We start from the raw sequence: 23,169 nt of genomic DNA, 5'->3' as shown, positions 1-23,169 counted from the left end.
AAGTATTAGGTTTCCTTTTTAGTAAACAGGCGTGTACTAAGGAAGGAATAAGGAAAGTTCCCAGAACTGGAATTGGAAAAATAGTTTATGTATGTAGGTTATTTCTGAAAAATATCGACCAATAATGTTCACAGATACTTTTAAATCAAAGAAAATATTATTATAGATCATATATGTAAATATGTTACATGTATGCCAATGAGGCAAGCCATCAAGAGAGAGATCATGTGTCCACCCCCGGCTCACTCGCTTCTCAAATATGGGACAACCTCGAGATTCAAATGTAATGGAGATATAAAAATATGCCATCAAACGCATATTTTTTAGATAAATTGCATAGAAATGCAACATCCCTGGATTATAATATTCCTTAATATTCTTGAGTGGATCTACAAATAATAACACTTTAAGGGCACCCAAGGCAGGCCTTAAATAATAAGGTCAATCAAAAAATGCCAAAAATGGAAAGTATTCCCTTTTTATTTGTAGCGAATGAGGCAGGAATCTCCCTTAGGCTGATTAATAATGGCCAAATTATAAAACCAAAACCGATTAGGTTAAAGATGTATGACCAAAACCATTTATACCTCTCCCTACATGCTTTTAGTGCACTTTTCCTGGAGGCCTTTTACTGCCTTTCTACTCATCGCGAAGAAAAAAAACATCGTAGCAAGCGAGATTCCCGCCCCTTTTGGAGGTTCTTCTCGAGCGTTAAGCGACACTAAAAGTTCATCCATTTGAGAGGTGTGTGCTAAGCGATAGCAAAAGCCATTTCCCATAATCGCAAGGCCCCCAAACAACAACAACAACAACAACGACAACAACACGAACGAACGACAACACGAATTTCTATGGGCATCGGAGGGGTAACAATTTTAAGGCTTGTCTCTTATGAAATAGCAGCAGAGATTTTTAAATAATTCACAGGCGTGATTGGACACGCTTCGAGTATACAATCTATCTATCTAGGAGCGGACAGACAAAAACCCTCCCTATGAAGAGGGGATAGAAAACATTCGCCGCTTAATTTGCTCTTCTCATGCAAACTCTCCGCGGATCGAATGATGGCTGGAGAAGATGGTCGATGGCCCCAAATGTCAACGATTTGGACCAGTTAAAGTACACTAATTAGTCAGCTACTCGTACTCGCTGTTGAACATGGCAGACACCTGAACATGTCAAGGCATTGGTGCTCCATCCCCCGCCCCCAACCCCTAAGATCAGAGAGTCAAAGCGATTGCTGCCGACAACCATTTAAGGAGCAAGTCGAGGTCAGAGCCAGAGCCAGAGACGGCCACCAACAATGTGGAAGCACGCAAACCAGAGCCAGCGCCAGCGCCAGCACAGAGAGGAGAGAGATTGGATCGATGACTAACCAACGGACTGAACTGAACTGGACTGGACTGGCCACAGGTGAGTATTGGTAGCATGATATAGCCAACTGGTCTATGCTTCCTGCTGCTAACACAGACATCATCACAGCAAAAGTTCAACAATTGAATGCGAAATTTATTGCCAGCGATCTCTGAATCGAATCGAATCGAATTGAATCGCGGATTCCACAACCAGACCAAATATCGTTGGGGTATTGTTTTAATACGATTTTGGATTTCTATTTAATATTATTAAATGCCCAAGTGCCGCAGCACACGCTTGTCCCAACAATTATCCCATTGCTAATGGTGTATTGTGTGTACGATCATAAATATTGAGCACAGCACTTCCTTGTGGATCGACTGGATCATGACTAAGAGCGGAGGGATCCCATTGTCTCTTGCAAACCGATTGTTTCTATTCATGGACAAAGTTAAGCTTTACATTGTTCAAGGGCGCCAGATACTCGATGGACTGGAAGCGAAAAAATGATGACAATATTTATGAAAAATCTGTGATGATCACACTACCCACCGTGAGCAGACTCTCCTTGATCTTAGTGCCCAGAACATTGATCACCAAATGGCGACGTGGTGAGGGTTTGGCCAGACAACCGATGGCATTGAGTACAAAATCATTGGTGATCTGGCTGCAATCCTTCAGGTCGATCAGCTTCAGTTGTCCGCACTTTCTCAGCAGACGCATTATACCCACGTCGGTGACGCGACCGCAGAAGGACATGCCAAAGGACTCGAGCACACTAAGATCGTTGAAGAACTTGAAATGATCATCCTCCAGGACGTCATTGCTGCTCCAGCGCAGCTCCTGCAGCGATTGCAGTTGTCCCAGGACCCGGGCATGCTCATTGCTGATCTCAAACTGGCCGGACAAATGCAGATGAGTGAGATTGCTGCCCATTTTTTTCTCGGCCAGCGTGGCCAGGAATCCGATGTTTAACTCATTGGAGCTACCCCAGGTCTTGAGCGTGCAACGCTTTAGCTTTGGCAGTTGGGCAATCACCTCAAAGTGGGTGTCACAGCCGGAGAAATGGAGCTCCTCGAGGTTCACACAACACTCGGCTATCTTACCGTACAGGCTATCGTTCATCACCTCAAAGCTGCAGTCATCCAGGTTCAAGAGACGCAATGTCCTTAACGGTATGCCAAATGCCCAATAGTTCCAGAGCAAACAATTGCGCAGTATCAGCGTATGGAGCTTGGGGAAACCGCACAGATGTTCGCCTGGTGGCAAAACTTAAGTTAACAAACAACACAATCATAACAAAGAAATCCCCCCACCCGTATAACAGCCATTGATCAGCTCAAAGTACTCCAGACCCTGATTGGGCTCTAAATCGAAGCTAAGCACATCCTCCGCATCCAAACAGTTGACGGTGATCCGCTTCAGGTGCTTCATCCGTGACATGATTGTCCGAAAGTGGAAGTCGTCGGTGACATTTGTATAGTAGATCTCCTCGAGATTAAAGCAATACTCTGCTATAAATTCCACCACCAGGGACTCCTTTTCGTACCAGTCACAGTTTACATGCAGCACTTTGATGAACGGCCCCGCCCACATAAAGAAATTGATCATCTCTGGCAGCTTCATCGTCTCCAAATCCTCCACATCGAGTATTTGTCTCTGTTTGCGGGCCCACATTCGGAAGGCCTCACCGAGCTTGGGTGCCGTACAGGCCAGACGCACCCTATCCGTCAGATCGATCAGATAATCGTACAACCGCAACATAATGTCCTGGTTTAAGTCCAATATGTGGGTCGAGCATCGGTACACAGACCGAAGGGGTGCGAGGCCGAAGTGTAATTCAACATCACCCATTTTGCCAAATGGCTTTATAACTTAAATTTTGATTCTTGGTACATTTTTGACACATACAATTTTGTATAGTAAGTATCTCAGGGGTGCTCTGATATCTCAGGGGTATTTTGTTCATATTATGTCGTGTAGGGGAACCGGAAGGTGATGTGAATAAATCAGGTTTTAAATGGATAATCATCGCTATACCAATTTATGTTGTTTCTTAGATTCAATCGACAGACTGAGGAAGATTACGAGCATATGGAATATGTATAGAGTACACATTTGTTGATTTAAAAATGTGTATTAATAGATTTGAGTCGATTTATATTTATTTTATTTAAGATTAAGTATATTTCCTATTAATATATTAAATATTAGATTATTTTTTAAGTGTTTTTTATTTATATTTAATAAGGGTCGTGTACCTTTAAATACATTTAAATTTAAATCAATGTGAATTCTATTTAATTTGTGGAGCCTAAAAGTCAGCCCAAAACACTCTACAATTATCGGGTATAGTAGTGTAGTGTTTCCCTTGATTGGCCTTGCACTTCCTATGGCTGACAGTGACCGCTAGCAGTGTGCGACCGACCGTCCAGTGTCCGTCCAGCTGTGTGGCAATTTTTCGCATTCCTCCATAAACAAGTTTTTCTTTTTGTTTGACAACAATTAATTGCATAATTGCGTGAATAAATGCATAAATCAATTGCAATGTTTGAGAAGTCGCTATTGTTGTGTGTCACACACAGAATATAATATGTATTTATATATCATAGAGACAGAGTTAGAGATATGTAATGTTGCAGTACGCCTCCTCATATATATTTATTTATTTTACCGGATATGTTTGAGGAATTAATTTTTTCGGTTTGTTACTTTCCTCTATCGGGAATGTTTGTTGTTGGTTTTAATGCTTTGTTTAAAGCTGAACTAAACGCGCCTTACAGCTAATAGCAATGCTCTACAATTAAAGCTAATATTGATATTCCATCTGGGAAATGGTTATGGGACCCGTAAGTATCTGTAAATATGGCAATTATCCTCTGACACTGTTGATCGAATTCAAAACAAGGCAATGATTCTTTGTTCTTAATTTGAGGTCGACTGAAATACAACTTAAGGAAATGGAATCAGGAATCCATTGTTTCTATAATGTTCTTTTAGTTCTGTTATACTATTTTAATGTTTTCATAGATTATTTGTTGGTATATTCAAAAAAAAGCATACAATTGCATCTAGCAGGTATTGTGCATAATTGTTGGTTCTTCGATAATAATGGAGTTTATACGATTTGCTTCTATATTGTTATAGGTTGATGCGTTCTTCTATATTTTTGTATATCTTATATATGTATGCAGTTGGTTCTCGTGTCGTAGATATTATATATATGTCTTCATGGGTTCACATACATATATAAACTGTTTAAACTACACACGTCGCTTTAGCAAAATTTCATAATTGTAATATATTCTTAAAACATCTAAATGACATATGTTTAGGCTTTACATCTTATGGAACTCTTATACCAAACTAGAGATACAAATCAAAAGCGATACAGCTGAAAACCCCTTAGGGTACTAATAAACTACCGTAATAACTGCCAACTGTCCTCCTACAACTTAAGGACACATTTCATACCAATATTTAAGTATTATTTAAAGTAAAACTACACCTGTTTCGTACTGCCTTTTTCTTTACAGCTCCTGCTATATTTATGTAGTAGAGTTCCCTAAATCCAATGTGTTAGTTGCATGGTGCCATCATTAGTTCGCTGTGTATCCATGATGCTCATCTGACGCACCAAGCGCTTCATAGACGGCCGATGAACAGGTCGACCACTTACACTGGCCATGCCCTCCAATGGCGTGAGCTCATCAATAGAGCTCATGGGAGCCTGCTGGCGGACGCGACGATTGTCGCGCAACTCCAGCTCCACCTCCGCCTCGGAGGCAGTGTTGGATGAACCACCCAAAACATCCAAATTCTCATATGATGTGGGTTGGGAGAGCACAGTCCTTAATAGGTTATTCAAATAAGGTTAGTTTCAATATTAGCTTAGACTCTTTTTTTCTAACACTCACTGTTTTTGAGCGCATCTACAGCAATCCTTGAGCTGCCAGTCCTTGCCGAACTCTTCGCCCTCCTCAATGGTCTGCGGCAGACGATGATGCAGGGTCTCCGGCAATCGAAGACCCGTCATTCCGCCCAGCATGGAAACAAAACCCATGATAACCAGCGGCAACTTGAGGTTCTCCTTGCCCAGATATGTCACAAAGGGTATGACAATCAGACCCAATCCTCCAATATAACTGGAAGCTCCAATGCCTATGCCACGTACTTGTGTCGGATACAGTTCGCCAGCAAATGGATAGATGATTAGAAAGGAGGCCGAGAGCAAGGCCTTGGATACCAAATACAGATATAGAGTCTCATCGACAGCCTCATCGGGCAACATCACCGTTATCACGCATGCCACACCCCTGGAAAGGGAACCAATATAAGTAGCTACGGTTAAAAATAATGACTCTACACATCCAGTCTTACCCCAATATCATGGACAAACTGAGTGGCCAACGTCTGCCCCAGGTGTCCATAAAGTACCAACAGCAGAGATAGCTAGGCAGCTCCACCACAGCCGACAGAAAGAAGCTCACATACTGATTGGTGCCCAGCGAGGGACCGTAGTAGCTGAGGCCCAGATAGACCGTCTCATTGGCAAACCAACTCAACGTAATCAGTATTGTTTTCAGCCGCATATTGGGCGTACGACAGAGATCTCTCAGACCCACATTAGCCACCTTTTTCTTCTCTTTCTTGAGCTTGTCGCGGCGGATTTGTGCCTCCAGCTTGCTGTGCACTGCCTCCGGAAACTGTCGTCCATTCACTCTGGCCATGCGCTCCAGTATCGTGAGGGCCTCTTCCAGGCGGCCACGCATCAGAAGCCAACGGGGTGATTCCGGCATCACAAACATATAGAAGAAATAGGCATAGAAAGGCAGCGAGGTGATGTAAGAGAGGCGCACCCAATCCCGCTCCAGATAGGTGACAACGGAGAGCAGCATAATACCCGAGGTGTAAAAGGTGCAGGTCATAACAGTTACAAAGGAACGATAGTTCTCGCCCACCAACTCCAGAGCTGAAAGATAAGTCAACTGTTAGCTAAAATAAAGCTGAGTATTCCTGCACATACATATGATGAAAGGTATCTGATAGACAGCCGGTATAGTCAGGCCCACAATGACGCGACTGCCAGCCCAAGTCCAGAAGTCCTTGCTCAGCGAAGTCATCAAACTACCCGCCAGCAAAGTGGCCAGGCAGGTGAAGTACGAAAGTCTCCTTCCAGCGCGATCATTAAGCAATCCAAAGAGATACACCCCCACGGGTCCACCAGTATTGAGTGCCGCCAAGCCAATGGTTGGATATATATCCTGATCGCACACTAAATCAAACTGTCGATAAACTGTCGGTTAGCATGGGTTAACTGATTGTTTAGGTGTGGTATCGTGCTTGGGAAATGTTTTCAAGCTTATTCCTAAATGAATTTTAATGTGGGTTCAGTCTGGATCTGTGCTCGCACATCAATCACAATGGAGGACCACACATTTGTGGTATTATATTCCCAGCCCTGACTGCACTTAACCACCGGCCAAGTGCTGTTTGGCTCCAGTGTGGTCAGGTCATTCTCATCTCCCAATGATTCGAGCAGTTGCGTCCAATTGACTCCGTACGTATGGCATTTGCTGTAGACCAGTTCATCGTTTTCCTTAAAAGAACAAGAATAAGGTCAGAAATGTATTCTTCTGGCTGTTAAACACATTTGCACAAAACTATTACATCCCTTAACACTTCGAGTATCGTTTATAATTAATGTTTGTCTTCTTTTGTCGGAACTTGAACCGAATGACCAACACACACTCGTTTCTGACGTTGAAAATTTGTGGGAAATATACCCTTACGTTTGCCCTATTTCATCATATCTATTATAACCTTGATTACTCATCGAACCACCCTCGTATCGACATTTTGTCACCCGACAAACGCATAATCAATGAGAGCTCAGCTCTGGGCTTGATTGCCAGACCTTTAGCACTCATATGGCTGCTCCTCTCACTCACCAGTTCCTTGGGTATGGCCAGATATTTACGCTGCTCCAGCTGCATGTCCAGCAGTTCGGGTATGCGACACCAATAGTCATCCGGAGTATCAGCCATAAACAGCTGATTGAAGGCACAAAAGCCGCAAGGAATGCAGGCGGGCAGGCAAATGCCAAAGACCAGAAGCTTTTGATACTTGCCAAATTCCCCAATGGTCGGCAGCAAATCATCCAAATCGAAGGCCTCCTGGAAGTACCAAAAAAAGCCGAATAAGTCGCGTTTAGAATTGGAGTTTTGGAATATATGATACGAACATCCACTGAGGGTTGGGTTTGGGGCTTCTGGCGTTGTCGCAGCTCCGATAACTCATCGTATTCATCCACATCGCTGTCCACAGTCTCTGACATGGCCAAACTCTGAGCTGGAAATGTCTATTCGCACACTGAGTGGGCGCTCGAGAGCTTGCAGAAGCCATAGAACGGGGTACGGTTCTGTTCTGACACTTCTCAAGGGTTGAACAAATAGCAAAACAAAAAAGAGAGAGTGCGCGAGCTTGGGTTCCATTTTATATGTTATATATTTTGTTTAATCTTTAGTCGCAAGTTTTAAATTTAAATAGTTTAAACTAAAGTATTTTTAAATATTACACACACTTGAATTCAATCCTTGCTCGAATTATAGATAAGACGAGCCACTAATTACAGTTGTTAGGCTTTGATATTACAGAATAGAAATCGGTATAGAAAGGTGGATTCAAGTACTTTCTTACAGTAGTACTTTCCTCTGTAAAAGTACGAAATATCTGGCTCTAAATTGAATACGGTTTTTGGAATCGATCGTTTGGGGGATATTGGACATGGCTAAACTTTAGATTCAGAGAAGGTGTGAAAACTATACAACAAATGTGGGGATTCCATCACTTACATCATCGGTTTTTTACTTAAAGATTATTGCGCGCTTCGTTCCACTCTACGGGATTGGTTTTTTAGCCTGATACACAAGTACATGTGTACATGGATCGATCATAAATATAATAAACAGAAAACTGTCGCGTGCAGCAAGTAGGCGCACAGCGCAGAAATCACACACACACGCACATACATTAGGCTTAAGTGTAAATTTGTGGCTACTCAATACAAAAATACATTTGCACACAATTCTCATCATCATCCTCATTGTCATCCACATGCATTTAATTTAATCCACCTTGACCACGCTGTAGATCTTCCGTATGAACCAGAAGCACGCAAAGAAACCAATTGTGCCGGTAAGCAAAAAGAACAGGAATACCATAATGGCCGTATAGCCAAAATACAGGAACGTCGAGGCACTATCCTTGATCGAGAGCTTCGTGATGAAGTAGTGACAGCAGTAGATGAACAGATAGACAGCCGTGAAACCCGATGTGAGAAAGGAGCGCCACCACCAATGATAATCCTCGGCACATAGATGGAAATAGCACAGCAAAATGGTTGTCTCCGAGCACGTGATGACCAGTATAAGAAAGACCAGGAAGAGGAAACCAAACATATAGTACATCTGACTGGACCACAGTGAGCTCAGTATAAAGAAGAGCTGTATGAAAATGCAGCCAAAAGGCAGCACGCCGCCCATAACGATGCCGGGTATCGGTTGTGTGTAAATCGATTGATCGGGTATCTGTCGTGGTATCTGATTGGTGCGCACCGGATGCTCCAAAGCCTACAAAATACATTCAGAAATTAAGAATCAAAGTTTACGGTCTCTAATGAGATACTTACGCGTTTGCGGAAACCGAAATAGGCACCAACAAATGTCAGTGGCACTGAGACGCCAAACCAGAGGGCTAGCAGGGCAACCAATGTGCTAAATGGCACAGCACCCGAGCTATTCTCAAACCATAGCACCAGATTCATCACAAAGAACAGAGAGAAGACAACACTGTATGGAATATAGCAGATAAATAAGCAAAGGCATTACAAATTATCAGCCACTACTCACCCGGGACACACAATCGAGGTTAGAATCACATTACTCTTCCACTTGAGACCGCCAAAACTCTTGTAAATGCGCGCCGAGACATAACCAGCGGGTGTGCCCAGCGAAACGAACAAAACCATCGAGCAGGTCATCAAAGCACCACGATTGGCCGGCGACAAGAAGCCCAGACAGGCAAAGGCCAATGTAATCATAGACATAACGAGCACCTGAATGCCAGAGCCCAGGAATACAGACAGAAGCATGCCCTTGCGTGGCGGCCTAAAGACATCGCCATGGACCAACTTCCAGCCGAACTCCTCTTGGGCATCCTCGCCGCTGTCCATCTGATTGTATCTGGCTATGTCCTTGTGCAGAGTGCGCAGCATTATCATTGCCACCATACCGCTCAAGAAGAGCACAATCACCAGGGAATTGAGGATGGAGAACCACTGGATATTCGTATGGGGCATGGACTCTAGAATGTAATCCCAGCGTGACGACCACTTAATGGCATCGTTCTTCACAAACTTGACGCTGTACGTGTACACAATGTTCAGCTGCTCGCCGGTCTTCAGTGAGGTTTCGCTTATGGCCAGCGGCTCGGTGCTCAGGCAGTTCGGAGCCTTCGGATCGGTGTGCTTGATCGATTTGGGTGTGACCTTTACGGAAATGATACGTCCACTGTTGCCAAAACCAATGCCCCAGTCCTCGAGTTGCCCACTGTGATAGGTGATCTCCAGATCCACATGATTGAAGGGATAGTAGTGCATGGGCTGATTGTAAATAGAGTTGATGGGACAGCCCTCGCCATCGGTACGCACGAGGCAGCCCATGGGGAAGCCAGTGCCACAGTATTGTTTGCCATTCTCCAACGGATAGCACCAGGTCACCGGCATATTGTCCACAATCCAATGATGTTGATAGTTCAGGCTGATGCCTTTCTTCAGGACCATCATGCGACGATTGCTGATGGGATCACCACCCTTGTACTCCTTGGTGCAGGCCTACGGTTTACACAGAAATCCTAGAGTTTTGCCTTCGAGATTTACGTGTCCTGTCTACTTACCACAGAACATTGCTGATTCTCCAGGAACTGGATTTTATAGGGACCCGGGCGTATGCGCTCGCCAAAGACCACCTGTCCCAGATTCTCCACGGGGGAGTTCTCCTCTTTGCCCAGACAGAAATCAAAATGATGATATTCATAGGGTATGACCGATTCCTCAGTATTTAGGCGATTAACATACAAGATAACATCCGACTGGAAGGAGAGTGTTATAAAAAATATAAATAATACATCAATCAAGAATGTGTCCATGCGGCAATTGATGAATTTACGAGAGTTTCTATTGAATGCTATCTGGGCTCTACTTTTATCTGCAGACTATTGTTTGAAAGCGTACAAATGTGTGCCATAAGATTATCAAGAACATAAGGCAGTACAAATAAGGTCTAGATCATCATAATGATATCTTTGAGCAACTGAGCCAACAAGACGGGTTTGATATTAGAGCAAAAGCAACGTCAATCGTAGGAGTCAACGTCAGCAGTATCCAGCGGACACCCGCAATGTTGGGACCTTATCAGAGTGCTTCCGCCGTTTCCACTACTACTACCATTGGTTGTATATTTATCAGCATTGCACTGCCCTTTCGCTAATTGTTAAGGCATGAATTAGAAACAGAAACACAAAAACACACAACCCACACACACACACACACACAGCAGCGACACGGACACAAAGAGGGGTATGAGTATGCATATGTGTACACACCTTGCATGTCGTGGACACTTCGATTGTCTTACAAAAGTTAACCGGTGCCAGGCCGGGCAAATAGAAGGCGCCTCCAAGGGTCAACGTGTGCAGCAGCAGGAACAACAGAGCCAGGCCCCGTGGCGGACCAGAATGCAGGATCATCTTTGATGTGCGGCGAATGATTCGAGAGAATTGCTTTGCCAATTTATGCAGTGTCGTGGCTGGTTAAAACACGTTGCACACTCACAGAGGGGGCAAGTGCAGCAACTGTTTTGCGTTTATTGCTGTGTGTTTTTCGAAATATTTCCAAATAATATTAACTTTTCCACTACGTTTCTTTTTAGGTCCGAACGTCAGCAGTGACTATCGATGATGATATCGATAACATGACAAATATACCAAAACATACCTACTTATTTTACAAATATACCGTATATATACTGACGGGTTATTCAAGTTCCTTCCTATTCCTCGTTTTCCGCCGAATATTACTAGCTCGCAAGGACCCTCAGCTCTCAACTCATAATTTTATCCGATTATAAAATCGGTTTTCTACAAGACTGGTTAAATTTAAGCTTTCATCTTTATTGCATTGCGTATTAAATAAGGTTTGAGTAAAACCGGTCAACAAAAATGTCCACTAAATTTGCTACATATTAACTACATTTTCATGTAATTAATAACGGCGACACCTGAAGGGTGTCACAAATATACCAAAATATACCGTAAATACACTGACGAACTCAAGTTCTATTGGAACTATTGGATTTAACATCATGATTTAGCATCAGTGTGTCGAAATAACTTTTCGTATAAATATTTTGGCTAGCATTTATGTTGTATTGAGTTTTTATTCTTCGTCGGTCCAAATTCAAATACAACTGCCAGCGTGTGAATAGCGTTTAGAGTTGCCATCTATTGCGAGGCTTCCATGTGTGTGGCGATTACTCAGAACCGGCCTGTTTCGCTTTCAATTCGTTTTAAGGCAGCCAAAAAAAGAGCCATCTAACCATATTAATCCCCAACTTGACCGTTCACTTAAATACAATCCTAAGTAAGTGGATATAATCACTGGCTTGCATCCGCGCGTTTTCTGACAGGTGGGGAAGGTTGCAGAAAAGACAAAGGTGAATCGCGCAAAGCAACAGAAAAAAGTGAGTTTTTACTGCGTGTGTGCGTTTGTTTCGTGTAGAGCTGAAAGCGAAAAAATCAATTCGCTGACGTTCAAGGTGTTTGTGCAACCTTCCCCCGTCTAGTGTTCCAGCTACTCGAATGGTTTTATTAATTCGCTATTTTATCCGTTTTATAGTTGCTCTCGGACAATTGTCAAAAATTACGCAAAATTCCCACACATACACCCATACCTGACATCCCCCGCCCGACCCGACCGATTGCCTGGCCTCTCTAGACGTCTGCACGAAATAGAAAGTAATAAAGAAACAAAAAAAGAACGCAAAATGACTTCCGATATAACGCTGCAGTTGATTGCTATTTTGGAGAAGACAGTGTCGCCAGGTGAGTGCACCCCCTTCCAATCACAATCCCTTTGGGCATAAATTTTCCATGGCCATTTTTTTTGGTCGTTTGGCGGGAGGGACGCGCGCCGCGCGTTGTATGTTGCGCAGGGTTGCAACGCGGGTCTCGATAGCATATGTTTCGTTGCTAGGTGCACACGCATACCCACACAAACACAGCCATTTATGAATGTATATATCTGGATATGTGTGTGTGCAATGATTAAGGATTTATAAACTGCCACGAACCTAACCTCAAACAGGGATAGGGAATGCAGATCCTACAAAGAGTCGGACCCCTGCCCAAGCCACCAAGAAAAGGTTTCGCTGGGTGTATCTCATACATACACACATGCATGTGGGTATTGGGTGGTTTTTTTTCCTACTCTACTACCCCGATAAGTCCCACAACCAGTTCTTCCGGTTGGTGATAAAAACAAAATGCTCTGCGCGAAGCCCCATTACCCATTTTAAGACCCCGAACTAAGCTATAAATAAATGCATTGCCCTTATTTATGTAGACAAAAATGAACTCTTGTCGGCAAAGAACTTCTTGGAACAGGCAGCCGCCAGCAATCTGCCAGAGTTCCTTAAGGCACTGTCGGAAATTTTGGTCAATACGACAAACAGCGCCGTGGCACGCATGGCCGCTGGTCTTCAGCTCAAAAATCACTTGACCAGCAAAGATGAGAATGTACGGCAACAGCATCAGGAGCGTTGGCATCAGTTCCCCACCGAGATCCGGGAACTGATCAAGAACAATGTGAGTAGAGGAAATGATCGCCAATCAACAAATTTTAAAAATTCTTTATCTATAGATTCTTAATGCCTTGGGTACTGAGAATACGCGTCCCTCTTGTGCCGCGCAGTGCGTGGCCTATGTGGCTGTCATAGAGCTGCCCATCAATCGCTGGGGCATGGTCATCCAGACCCTGGTCAACAAGGTGGTCAGCGAAGGATCGAGCGAAATGCATCGCGAGTCTGCCCTTGAGGCCATTGGCTACATTTGCCAGGACATACGCTTTGGCGTGATGGAGAATCAATCGAATCAGGTGCTCACGGCCATCATTCATGGCATGCGCAAGGTCGAGCCAAGCAACCATGTCCGTCTGGCCGCCACCACGGCTCTGCACAACTCGCTCGAGTTCACCAAGGCCAATTTTGAGAAGGACATGGAGCGCAACTTCATCATGGAGGTGGTCTGCGAGGCCACCCAGTCCACGGACACTCAGATCTGTGTGGCTGCCCTTCAGTGTCTGGTGAAGATTATGACACTGTACTATCAGTTCATGGAGCCCTATATGGCTCAGGCCCTCTTCCCCATAACGCTGGAGGCCATGAAGTCGGAGAACGATGCCGTTGCCCTTCAGGGCATTGAGTTCTGGTCCAACGTCTGCGATGAGGAGATCGATCTGGCCATCGAGAGCCAGGAGGCCACCGATCAGGGTCGTGCCCCAGCGCGTGTGTCCAAGCATTATGCACGCGGTGCTCTGCAGTTCCTTACGCCTGTACTGGTTGACAAGCTAACCAAACAGGATGAGTGCGATGATGAGGATACCTGGAGTCCGGCCAAGGCTTCGTCGGTGTGCCTCATAGTGCTGGCCACTTGTTGCGAGGACGAAATAGTGCCCCATGTGTTGCCGTTCATCCAGGAGAACATTGAATCGCAGAACTGGCGCTTCAGAGATGCCGCCGTCATGACCTTTGGCTCTGTGCTCAGTGGACTGGAGACCAATACGCTGAAGCCTTTGGTGGAGCAGGCCATGCCCACGCTGATACGTTTGATGTATGATTCGAGTGTCATTGTGCGTGATACCACAGCCTGGACTTTTGGACGCATTTGCGATGTAAGTTCTTGGCTCCTTGGCCCCTCCTCCAATTCCGTTTTGCCACTAAATTTTCGACTTTCTCTCTCTTCTGAAGATCATTCCAGAGGCTGCCATCGACAAGACCTATCTACAGCCGCTGCTCGAGTGCTTTGTAAAGAGCTTGAAGTCGGAGCCTCGTGTGGCCGCCAATGTTTGCTGGGCATTCATTGGCCTCTCCGATGCCGCCTACGATGCGGCCTCCACCGGAGAGCGCGAGCGCGAGACACCCGAGACGTACGCGCTGTCGCCGTACTTTGAGTTTATTATCACACAGCTGCTGGAGACCACCGATCGTTCGGATGGGGCCCAAGCCAATCTGCGTGGAGCTGCCTATGAGGCTCTCATGGATATGATCAAGAATTCGCCCCTCGATTGCTATCTGGTGGTGCAGCGCACTACCATTGTGATCCTGGAGCGTTTGAACCAAGTCATGCAGATGGAGTCGCACATCAGCAATCACAGCGATCGCCATCAGTTTAACGATCTGCAGTCGCTGCTCTGCGCCACGCTGCAGAGTGTCCTGCGAAAGGTGCACGAAGAGGATGCCCCACAGATATCCGATGCCATCATGAATGCCCTGTTCATGATGTTCCAGTCAAGTGCTGGCAAATCGGGAGGTGTGCAGGAGGATGCCTACCTAGCCGTGTCTACACTGGTGGAGCTTTTGGGCGTACAGTTTATGAAGTACATGCCGGCCTTCAAGGATGTCCTAATCATGGGCCTCAAGAACCATCAGGAGTATCAGGTATGCTGTGCCACTGTCGGCCTCACCGGCGATATTTGCCGCGCCCTCAAGGAGCAGATGGTCCCTTATTGCGATGAGATTATGTCCGTAATGATGACCAATCTGGCGGAGCCCACGCTGCATCGCACTGTCAAGCCGCAGATACTCACGGTCTTTGGCGATATGGCTCTCAGTATTGGAAGCCATTTCCTGAAGTATCTGAACGTGGTGTTGGAAATGCTGCGTGCCGCTTCCAATCTTCAGGTGAGAATTCATCGTCAGACTTATTTGAGAGTAGATGTAAACAGATATATATTTAAAGACGGATGCCAGCAACTTTGACATGAACGAGTACATTGCCCACCTGCGCGAGAGTGTTCTCGAGGCATATACAGGCATCATTCAGGGCCTCAAGGGTCTCGATCAGACAGCCCATCCCGATGTGATGCACATGGAGCCGCATCTGATGCACATTATTGGCTTCATCAAGCGCATTGCCCAGGATGGCGAAGTATCCGACTCGATGATGGCCAGTGCTGCTGGTTTCATTGGCGATCTGTGCACTTCCTTCGGACCCCGTCTTCACACGCTATTGGACGATGTCGTAATCACACAATTCCTGTCCGAGGGCAAGCGCTCCAAGGGTCAGCGCACGAAAATGTTGTGCTCGTGGGCCCTGAAGGAGATCAAGAAGATCAATAGCCAAGTCATCACACAGTGAACGTCTAACTAGAGGTTAATGTTTCCAACAATACCCACAATACAAGAATGAACTGGTAAGTAGATTCTGATCCGAATTCCCATCATTCACACATCATCCACACTCCGATGGACGACACACACATATACACACACACACACCGAAAAATGATTCAAACATTTTTTAATTTGGCTTAAATTTCAGTCCAGTCCGAATAAATCTCTTCTTAACTACTAAGTTTTGTTTGTCCGATCTACAATGTATATATTGTTGCTGTGCAACGTGTAAATGCTAAGACACATTGTTTATAAAACTAAATTAATTTTAAGTTGAAGGAATGGCCCGGCCTCCTCCGCCCTCCCAACCTAAATAGTGATTACAATTTTGTTAACCTACCAAACAGATTGCCCATTGACTTATTATTATTATTATCTATTATTGTGGCCGAAAGCAAATTATGACAAATCTTTTGGGCATTCTGTTTGGAATGGCCCCCGATTTTAAGCATCACCAAAAGAACTTATCAGAAGTTGTTAATCGAAATTATGTCAAGCCTAATTTAAGTGTGAAAATCGGTAAAAACAAGAACACAAAACACACATTAAATACATTACAAATTCCTTGGAAACATTAACTTGTTGTTAGCGGCTATCAAAACAAAGCAAAAACAAAAACACACCCTAATTTATAAGACGCCTATAATTATATGTAACCCAAAAAAACACCTTAGAAAAACTTAAAATTACAGCAAAAAAAAAAACAAAAACTTATGAATGCCTGTGTGAGAGAGATTTTGTGAGATATTGAAGAAACTGAATTTGATGTACGATTATGATTAGGTGAATGACGGATGATATATGATATATGCCTGTAATCGAGAGAGAGAGCGTATGTATTTGTCTACTTACAAGAGTCTGAGTGCCTGGCCAGTGTGCGAATCTGTCAAACTGCCTTATAACCTTCCTAGATCCCCAGGGAAGACAGAAAATAAACCCCCAATTGTCATATTCAAGTGTGAATCTGTGATGGATGCTTCTGCAAATGGTATTTGTGATTGGGAAAATGGCTGAAAAACCTCTCCGCCCCTCCACCCTCACATTTTCTTTGGCGCGCGTGTGTTGGCGTGTGTTGTGTGATATTAAAAAAGTAAGCTTAAGAGTTTTTCTAGTGAATGATTTTAGTCTTAAGCAAAAAACCAAACAAAAAAGATTTTAAACGGATTTCAATTTAAAATTTACACACAAAAAACCAACAAAAACGAAAAACAATTGTAAGACTCAAAGACGACTGAAAACAAAAAAGTAACGTGAAAAATAACTTAGTAACAATAATGGAAAAACGAAATACAAAAATGACTTAGGGACGTACAAAGCATGGGGCGTGGCGGCTTAAAAATACCATACCCTGAAATACAACAAAAACAGAATAGAACGCAAAACATCTCAAGATAAACCTAGTTTAAACTTAATTTTTGATCAAAGTACAGTTAACATTATTTCGCTACGCTCCAGAAAAATATACCTTAACTTAATGCAATTTTGTACTATTTTTTGCTCGCATTAATTTCAACGAATGACGCTTATTTTGCCGGAACGACTTTAATTCTATTTTTTGTATTTCAATTGTGTAAAAAAAGCAATAACAACCAAGCAACTACCTGCAGCATACACAAACATATAAATATATAAATTAGATAACCGAAAGATACTAAAACTCAACGAGCAACGGACCAGGGTATACAACAACAACAACAAAAGCAAAAACTAAAAACTTAGCGAAAACGAAAAACCCGTACTTTACATTTTACTTTACGTGTAGAAAACGCGCTGAAAGACAAATATACATTACATTTTACATACACAATCGACTGATAGGACGAAAACTAGGAGACGGAACCAAGGCCGTGTTTTTCCCCCATACGTAAGAAATAGACTAATAAATAAATTGCAAAATTATAGCTTAATTTAATAAATAGGTTCAGTAGTTAGAAGTTGCACTATAATCCTAAATTTAGTTCTTCTATTCACTGTTTATAGCTTTTATCAATTTTTGTATACTCAAAATTTTCTAAAAAGAAATACTATCCTTAATTTTCTACCACTTTTAGTTACACATACAAATATTTTTTTAAAGAAAGCTGCATAGCTAAAAAAATTTAATGACATTTATTTACCAAATTAAATTTCAAACTTATTTAAAAAATTCAATTGTAAATAAATTGTAATTATTTAACATATTTGTTACTTTATTTTCGTAGCCCATGCAATTTAAAACTATCCTAAACACTAATATTAAATATTAATTTTGATAAATAACACATCCCCACAAAAAAAAAATGTCGTGCGCGACTGACCAGAGTATCCTATCCCTATTAGTGTTGTGTTGCTCATGAGTGAGTGAACAAAAAAGAGTTGTTCACTTAAGTGAGCAACTGAACATGTTCCTTCCAAGCTGTTCTTTTTTGTTCACTTGTTCTTTGTTGTTCATTTGTTCTCTACTCACTTTTTGCGCAATTTTGCTCCTCAAAGGGCATTTTGCGATCTGGCAGCTGTTGCTTATATTTACGTTTACTTCACACTTTTTGTATTACCGGCAAAGCTGTATACTCTTTCAAAAATTCGGTATGTCGCTAAATTGAAAGTATGGTGAAATTTGGAACCATCTGTGCATGAATAGTGAACAACTGAGAGAGCAAGTCAGCAACTGAGCAAGTGAGTAACTGAGCAATCTAAGAGAGCAATATGAGTGAGTTGACTCACTAAAAAAGAACAAGTGAAAATGTTCACCAAAATGAGCAATGTTTACCCCGAATCCAAGGTCAGATTTGCTCCATCCCGGCAGGTTTTTTTCTAGCCTCAAAAAAACTAATTTGGTCAAAACATGTTGGAAACTCATTTGAAAAATTTATCGAATTTGCTTGAAACTCGTCAATGGGGGCTTTTGGGGTCGCTGATTACGAATTTGAGTTTTCTTGTTTCGAGATGTATCGAGTTATTTTCTCTTCAAAAGATCTATTTAAAAGGGAAAGATCTAGATGCAAGGCCGGAGAATTATTCGTTTTAAGTAAGTCCGGTCTTATTTGATCCGCCATTTTGAATTTTTGAAAACTGAATTAAAATTTTTAATTGCCTTTGGTCAGCCGCGCACGACACTTTTTTTTGTGGGGATGTGTAATTTATACAGAATGTTTTGGAATATCCGCTTTGGCAATCGTGCCTATATAAAGCCCGGACCTGATTCCGTTTCTATACAAAAACAACGACACTCACATACTTAGGACCATTTACCATAAGTTCATTTACACTTCCATACATACAAACATAACCAGAAACTACCTTACGAAAAAGACGCGACTGTGAACGAGGAGAAAAATAACGAAGGAAAAAAGAAATCAAATGAAAAACTAACCGTTTAAAATCTTTTCCAAACATTTCAATACACTTACAATTAAAACTAAGTATAAAAGTGTGTCGAAAACTGAATGTAAAGCAAACTATTGTGTGGTTAGATACCGTAGATAAGCATTAAAAATTATCTGGTTTGTAATTATAATGTGGAATTCATTAAACAAAGCTCAACTGGAATTAAACTTGAGCTTTTTTCAATGAACACTCCCTAACAAGTTGTCATTTCAAAAAAAAAATATCTAAAAGAAAAACAATTGGTAAGTTTGCAATTGAAATATCGCACAGCCGTCCAAACGAGAGCAAAACAATTTGAAAATTTAAAAAAAATACCTTTCAACATATCAAAAAGAAATTCATTATTAAATATTGAGTTTTTGAAATGACAACTTTTAGAATAACAACGATATCAACGAGACAATTTGAATTGCCAAAATGAAATAATTTAATATGTACCAAAATTAGCTATGAATGATAGATTATGAATTATGATGAAGAATGGTGATGTATGTCTATGTCTGCCTCTTGAATGACTTTTGGATGATTCTGAATCTATTGAAGATGAGCCTCAGCCTGAGCTTTGCGAAGGCCGCCGCCGAGAGGATCTTGCACTTTATGGCTGTGGTAAACAAAATGTAAGTGATGCATAGAATTTTTAAATTCAATTTATCAAAATAAGTTAGTTACAAAAACAAACAACCGATAAAAACCTGCGCACAAGCGTCCCACACATACAAAATATTTTGCTAATAATCATATATTTCTTTTTTCTTTGCACATATTTTTCACAGGTGTGTTGATTAAGTATGACTTGATGAGTACTTGAGATGATAAATGATGCTTGTGCGTGCGTTGTATGATGAAGAATTGATGATGAGAATTATGTGATGATTGACAAATGGTTGTTATGCAAAAGTAGTGTTGGGAAAGAGAAAGAGTTTCGAGTGAATGGATGGTACATCACACCCAGTACTAGAGAAGCACTCATCTAGCACAAATTTCTAACTTTTATACATTACATATTAAATCTACATGCCTGTGCATATGTATAGATCTATTATAATGTAAGAACGTGTGTGCCCGCAACTGTGACTGAGTATTTCTGTATGTTATCATTCCAAAAACGAAAAAAACAACAAAAAAAACCCAAAAACCGAAACCTCTTCAGAATTTCAAGAAGCTTGTAAAATTTTGATTTTCCCTCATTAGGCTTAAAACATATAAGCTAAGATAAAAGTTAAATGAGGGTTAAGATGCCAGGCTGCTCCAATTTTTTTTTTTTGGAGAATGGACATTTTAGCCGTTTTATTAAATGTGTGAATAGGGTGTAGGTCGCGTCGTCTGTTCTACAAAAAATGCCAATTGTGCTACAACTATAACTGTAAACATTGCCTGTGATTTGATAAACTGTGTATGCTAAGAATGTGTGTGTGCATGTTCGTGTGCGTGTACGGGTATGATATTGTGTGCAAGTATTGAAGTAAATAAAAAAAGCACCACGCGCAGCAGAGCAAAGTGAAATGTAAAGAAATTATGATATTTTTAATGTAAAAACATAAACTAATACTAATAAACTGTACACAACGGTAATTGTAAACGAAACGAAAACAAAAAAAAACAAATTGAAAACGTAACATATGGTACTGATTTTATACTGAGAACTGAGACTTACTATTTATACAAATACGAAACGAAACACTTACTTAAGGACTTACAATGAATTACTTTACCCGGGACTAAGCGACATATACGGAACGTACTACTACATACTACAAATAACGATGAAATTATAAAAGGTATGGACAACAGGCAAAAACAGCCAAGGAAAATTGAAAGGCACCTACGAACCATTTGGAAATGTGGATTTCGTCTTCAAGGTATGATAAGCAAAAGAGTTGCATTTTACATAGCATTCGTTGCATCATTTTTTGTTGGTCCGTTTGGCCTATTGTCCATAACCTCTTTTTCACAGCAATTTCCCAGCGGGCAGATTTTAATGAAACTGCCTGCAGCCCAAAACCAAATCAAACTAGTGAAATTTACATGAAACATACATACATAACTACTTATGCATTACATATACATTACATACATATGAGCATTATAATAAATGAATTGTATTAAATATATATATGACGATATATATTTAAACGAAACTAAGAGAAATCGAACTACTGGTAACGCTGACGCGCGGTGCTTTTTAGAGAATATTTCTGTGCTAATTCTGTATGCTAGTATAGCGAATAAGTAGAAACAGCGAGAGAGAGCGTGTACGAAAGCGATAAACGAAAAATCGGAATTTAAACGATAAGATAGTTTCTATTAAATTATACTGTATTATCACTCCTCCCCCCCAATCCCTAATAGTTCGGCACAAACCCGTTCATGAACAAATTGTATGACTGATAGTTTGTACGCGAAAAATTTAGTAAATTTAAACTGTGTTTTGTGTGCAAGAGCGAGAATAAAAGAATTTTGAATGCAAGAGCAACAAAACAATAAAGTCTTTTATTTAAAACAACAATCGGAGAAATCTTGGGGCGGCTCCCAATACGGATGTAAACAATAAACGGCACTTCGAAGCTTTCAACAAGAACTGTTATACGACAGGCTAGAGCTTTGCTCGATCTGGCAACGTCAGCACTCCCGACTCCAACAATCTTTTCAGTTCTTCGGGTTTCAACTCCAGATCCCCTATCAGTTCTTCCTGCTTTGTGCTCTCTGCCTTGGGCAGTTTTCCAGGAGTACGACTCAGTCGTGGCGCTGGACGCGGTGCCACTGCATCACCGAGCAGCCCGAAGGATTGCCGCTCCTTGTTGTGGGCATGTTGGTGGACTTTTGTATAGTCCAGCACGGGATAAACGCAAGCATCTATGTCTTCAAAGATCTTCGACCATTGCGCCTGGGTTTTTGTTAGAAATGCTTCCGTTAATAGCCGCCTGCCCCGCTCTTGATGCTCGTCTCCGAACTGCGGCAGATCCTCGGGCAGTTCCAATCGCTGCCTGAGAAGCTCAAAGAACTGCGGCTCCAGCGCGCCCACAGACATGTAGAGACCGTCTTTTGTTTCGTAGTTATCGTAGAAATATGCCCCGCCATCGAGGATGTTGTCGCCACGCTGCTTTCCCCAAATATGAAGATCCCGCGACAGGAACAACCAGCTGGCCACATAGGCAGCTCCTTCGACCATGGCCGCATCCACGACCTGGCCACGCCCAGAGTTATGGCGTTCCAGCAGGGCCAGGCAAATGCCCAGGGCACACATCACACTGCCGCCCGCGAAGTCGGCCAAAAGATTAATCGGTGCGGTGGGCTTTTCGTCTCTGCGTCCCAGCATGGACAGAACGCCCGAAATGGCTGCATAGTTGAGATCGTGACCAGCGCGTGCCGCCAAACGTCCCTGCTGGCCAAATCCCGTCAGACGGGCATAGATCAAACGCGGATTCTCTCCGCACAACTCGGCGGGACCCAAGTGGAGCTTCTCCATGACGCCCGGTCGAAAGGGTTCGATGAGTACATCGCTTTTCTTGGCCAGGCGGCGCACAAGCTGCTGCCCCTCAGGATCTTTCATATTAACGCACATTGTACGCTTGCCATGTTGCAGTACATCCAACTGATTATCGAGGATCTTTAAAAATGTTAAGATGTAGAAAGATCAATGATCGAATTGGAGTGTTTACCTTGTCAATGCGGGTGACGGTAGCCCCAAAATCGGTCAGGATTTTGCCACAGAGTGGACCAGGGGCTAGGCCAACGAATTCCAAGACTTTGATGCCTTTCAGCGGCATTTTTTAAAAGCTACAAATCTTAATTCAAGCAAACAAGTTGATTGCACTTTGGACGCCATTATAATAGTGCTGCCAACTTGGCTTTTTAAAATCTAATAATTGCATATGAACTGTAGTATATTTAAAAATTCAAATTAAATGTTACTGTCTTATGTGCCACTTTATGTAGATCA

The 23,169-nt window shown here is 42.4% G+C and overlaps 5 protein-coding genes across 8 annotated transcripts; 1 reads left to right on the top strand and 4 right to left on the bottom strand.

Annotated features, from left to right (window-relative positions):
* Positions 1 to 1,575: 1,575 nt before the first annotated feature.
* Positions 1,576 to 3,298, bottom strand: LOC4817097 (uncharacterized). Its single transcript, XM_001356828.4, has 3 exons — positions 2,673 to 3,298; positions 1,909 to 2,615; positions 1,576 to 1,848 (listed from the first exon to the last, which is right to left on the bottom strand). Exons 1-3 carry the CDS (start codon positions 3,208 to 3,210, stop codon positions 1,792 to 1,794), a joined length of 1,302 nt encoding a protein of 433 aa, XP_001356864.3. The 5' UTR covers positions 3,211 to 3,298; the 3' UTR covers positions 1,576 to 1,791.
* A 366-nt stretch (positions 3,299 to 3,664) lies between these two features.
* Positions 3,665 to 7,693, bottom strand: CarT (Carcinine transporter). The gene is made up of 7 exons (XM_001356827.4): positions 7,601 to 7,693; positions 7,308 to 7,532; positions 6,770 to 6,955; positions 6,383 to 6,641; positions 5,737 to 6,328; positions 5,274 to 5,672; positions 3,665 to 5,207 (listed from the first exon to the last, which is right to left on the bottom strand). Exons 1-7 carry the CDS (start codon positions 7,691 to 7,693, stop codon positions 4,922 to 4,924), a joined length of 2,040 nt encoding a protein of 679 aa, XP_001356863.2. The 3' UTR covers positions 3,665 to 4,921.
* A 381-nt stretch (positions 7,694 to 8,074) lies between these two features.
* On the bottom strand, positions 8,075 to 11,388 carry TM9SF2 (transmembrane 9 superfamily protein member 2). The gene is made up of 5 exons (XM_001356826.4): positions 11,020 to 11,388; positions 10,312 to 10,506; positions 9,267 to 10,249; positions 9,047 to 9,206; positions 8,075 to 8,987 (listed from the first exon to the last, which is right to left on the bottom strand). The coding sequence occupies exons 1-5, from the start codon at positions 11,161 to 11,163 to the stop codon at positions 8,484 to 8,486; spliced, it is 1,986 nt and encodes a 661-aa protein (XP_001356862.2). The 5' UTR covers positions 11,164 to 11,388; the 3' UTR covers positions 8,075 to 8,483.
* Positions 11,389 to 11,730: 342 nt separating this feature from the next.
* Positions 11,731 to 16,567, top strand: Fs(2)Ket (Importin subunit beta Fs(2)Ket). 4 transcript variants are annotated; one of them, XR_001451233.2, is made up of 7 exons: positions 11,731 to 12,155; positions 12,311 to 12,516; positions 13,037 to 13,278; positions 13,334 to 14,362; positions 14,439 to 15,371; positions 15,430 to 15,883; positions 16,012 to 16,567. XR_001451233.2 is itself a non-coding variant. In XM_015180774.2 (6 exons), the coding sequence occupies exons 2-6, from the start codon at positions 12,459 to 12,461 to the stop codon at positions 15,826 to 15,828; spliced, it is 2,661 nt and encodes an 886-aa protein (XP_015036260.1). In that variant the 5' UTR covers positions 11,731 to 12,055; positions 12,311 to 12,458; the 3' UTR covers positions 15,829 to 16,567. The 4 variants fall into 4 exon arrangements, 3 of the variants coding, with proteins under 3 accessions (XP_015036260.1, XP_015036259.1, XP_001356861.1); XM_015180774.2 differs by having other exon boundaries at positions 11,731 to 12,055; positions 15,430 to 16,567; XM_015180773.2 differs by having other exon boundaries at positions 15,430 to 16,567.
* Positions 16,568 to 21,691: 5,124 nt separating this feature from the next.
* Amacr (Alpha-methylacyl-CoA racemase) lies at positions 21,692 to 23,072 on the bottom strand. Its single transcript, XM_001356824.4, has 2 exons — positions 22,889 to 23,072; positions 21,692 to 22,836 (listed from the first exon to the last, which is right to left on the bottom strand). Exons 1-2 carry the CDS (start codon positions 22,994 to 22,996, stop codon positions 21,823 to 21,825), a joined length of 1,122 nt encoding a protein of 373 aa, XP_001356860.1. The 5' UTR covers positions 22,997 to 23,072; the 3' UTR covers positions 21,692 to 21,822.
* Positions 23,073 to 23,169: the final 97 nt, after the last annotated feature.

This window comes from Drosophila pseudoobscura, chromosome 4 (genome assembly GCF_009870125.1).
Source record: "Drosophila pseudoobscura strain MV-25-SWS-2005 chromosome 4, UCI_Dpse_MV25, whole genome shotgun sequence".
Classification (NCBI taxonomy): domain Eukaryota; kingdom Metazoa; phylum Arthropoda; class Insecta; order Diptera; family Drosophilidae; genus Drosophila; species Drosophila pseudoobscura.
This window is presented reverse-complemented; position numbering and strand designations above follow the sequence as displayed.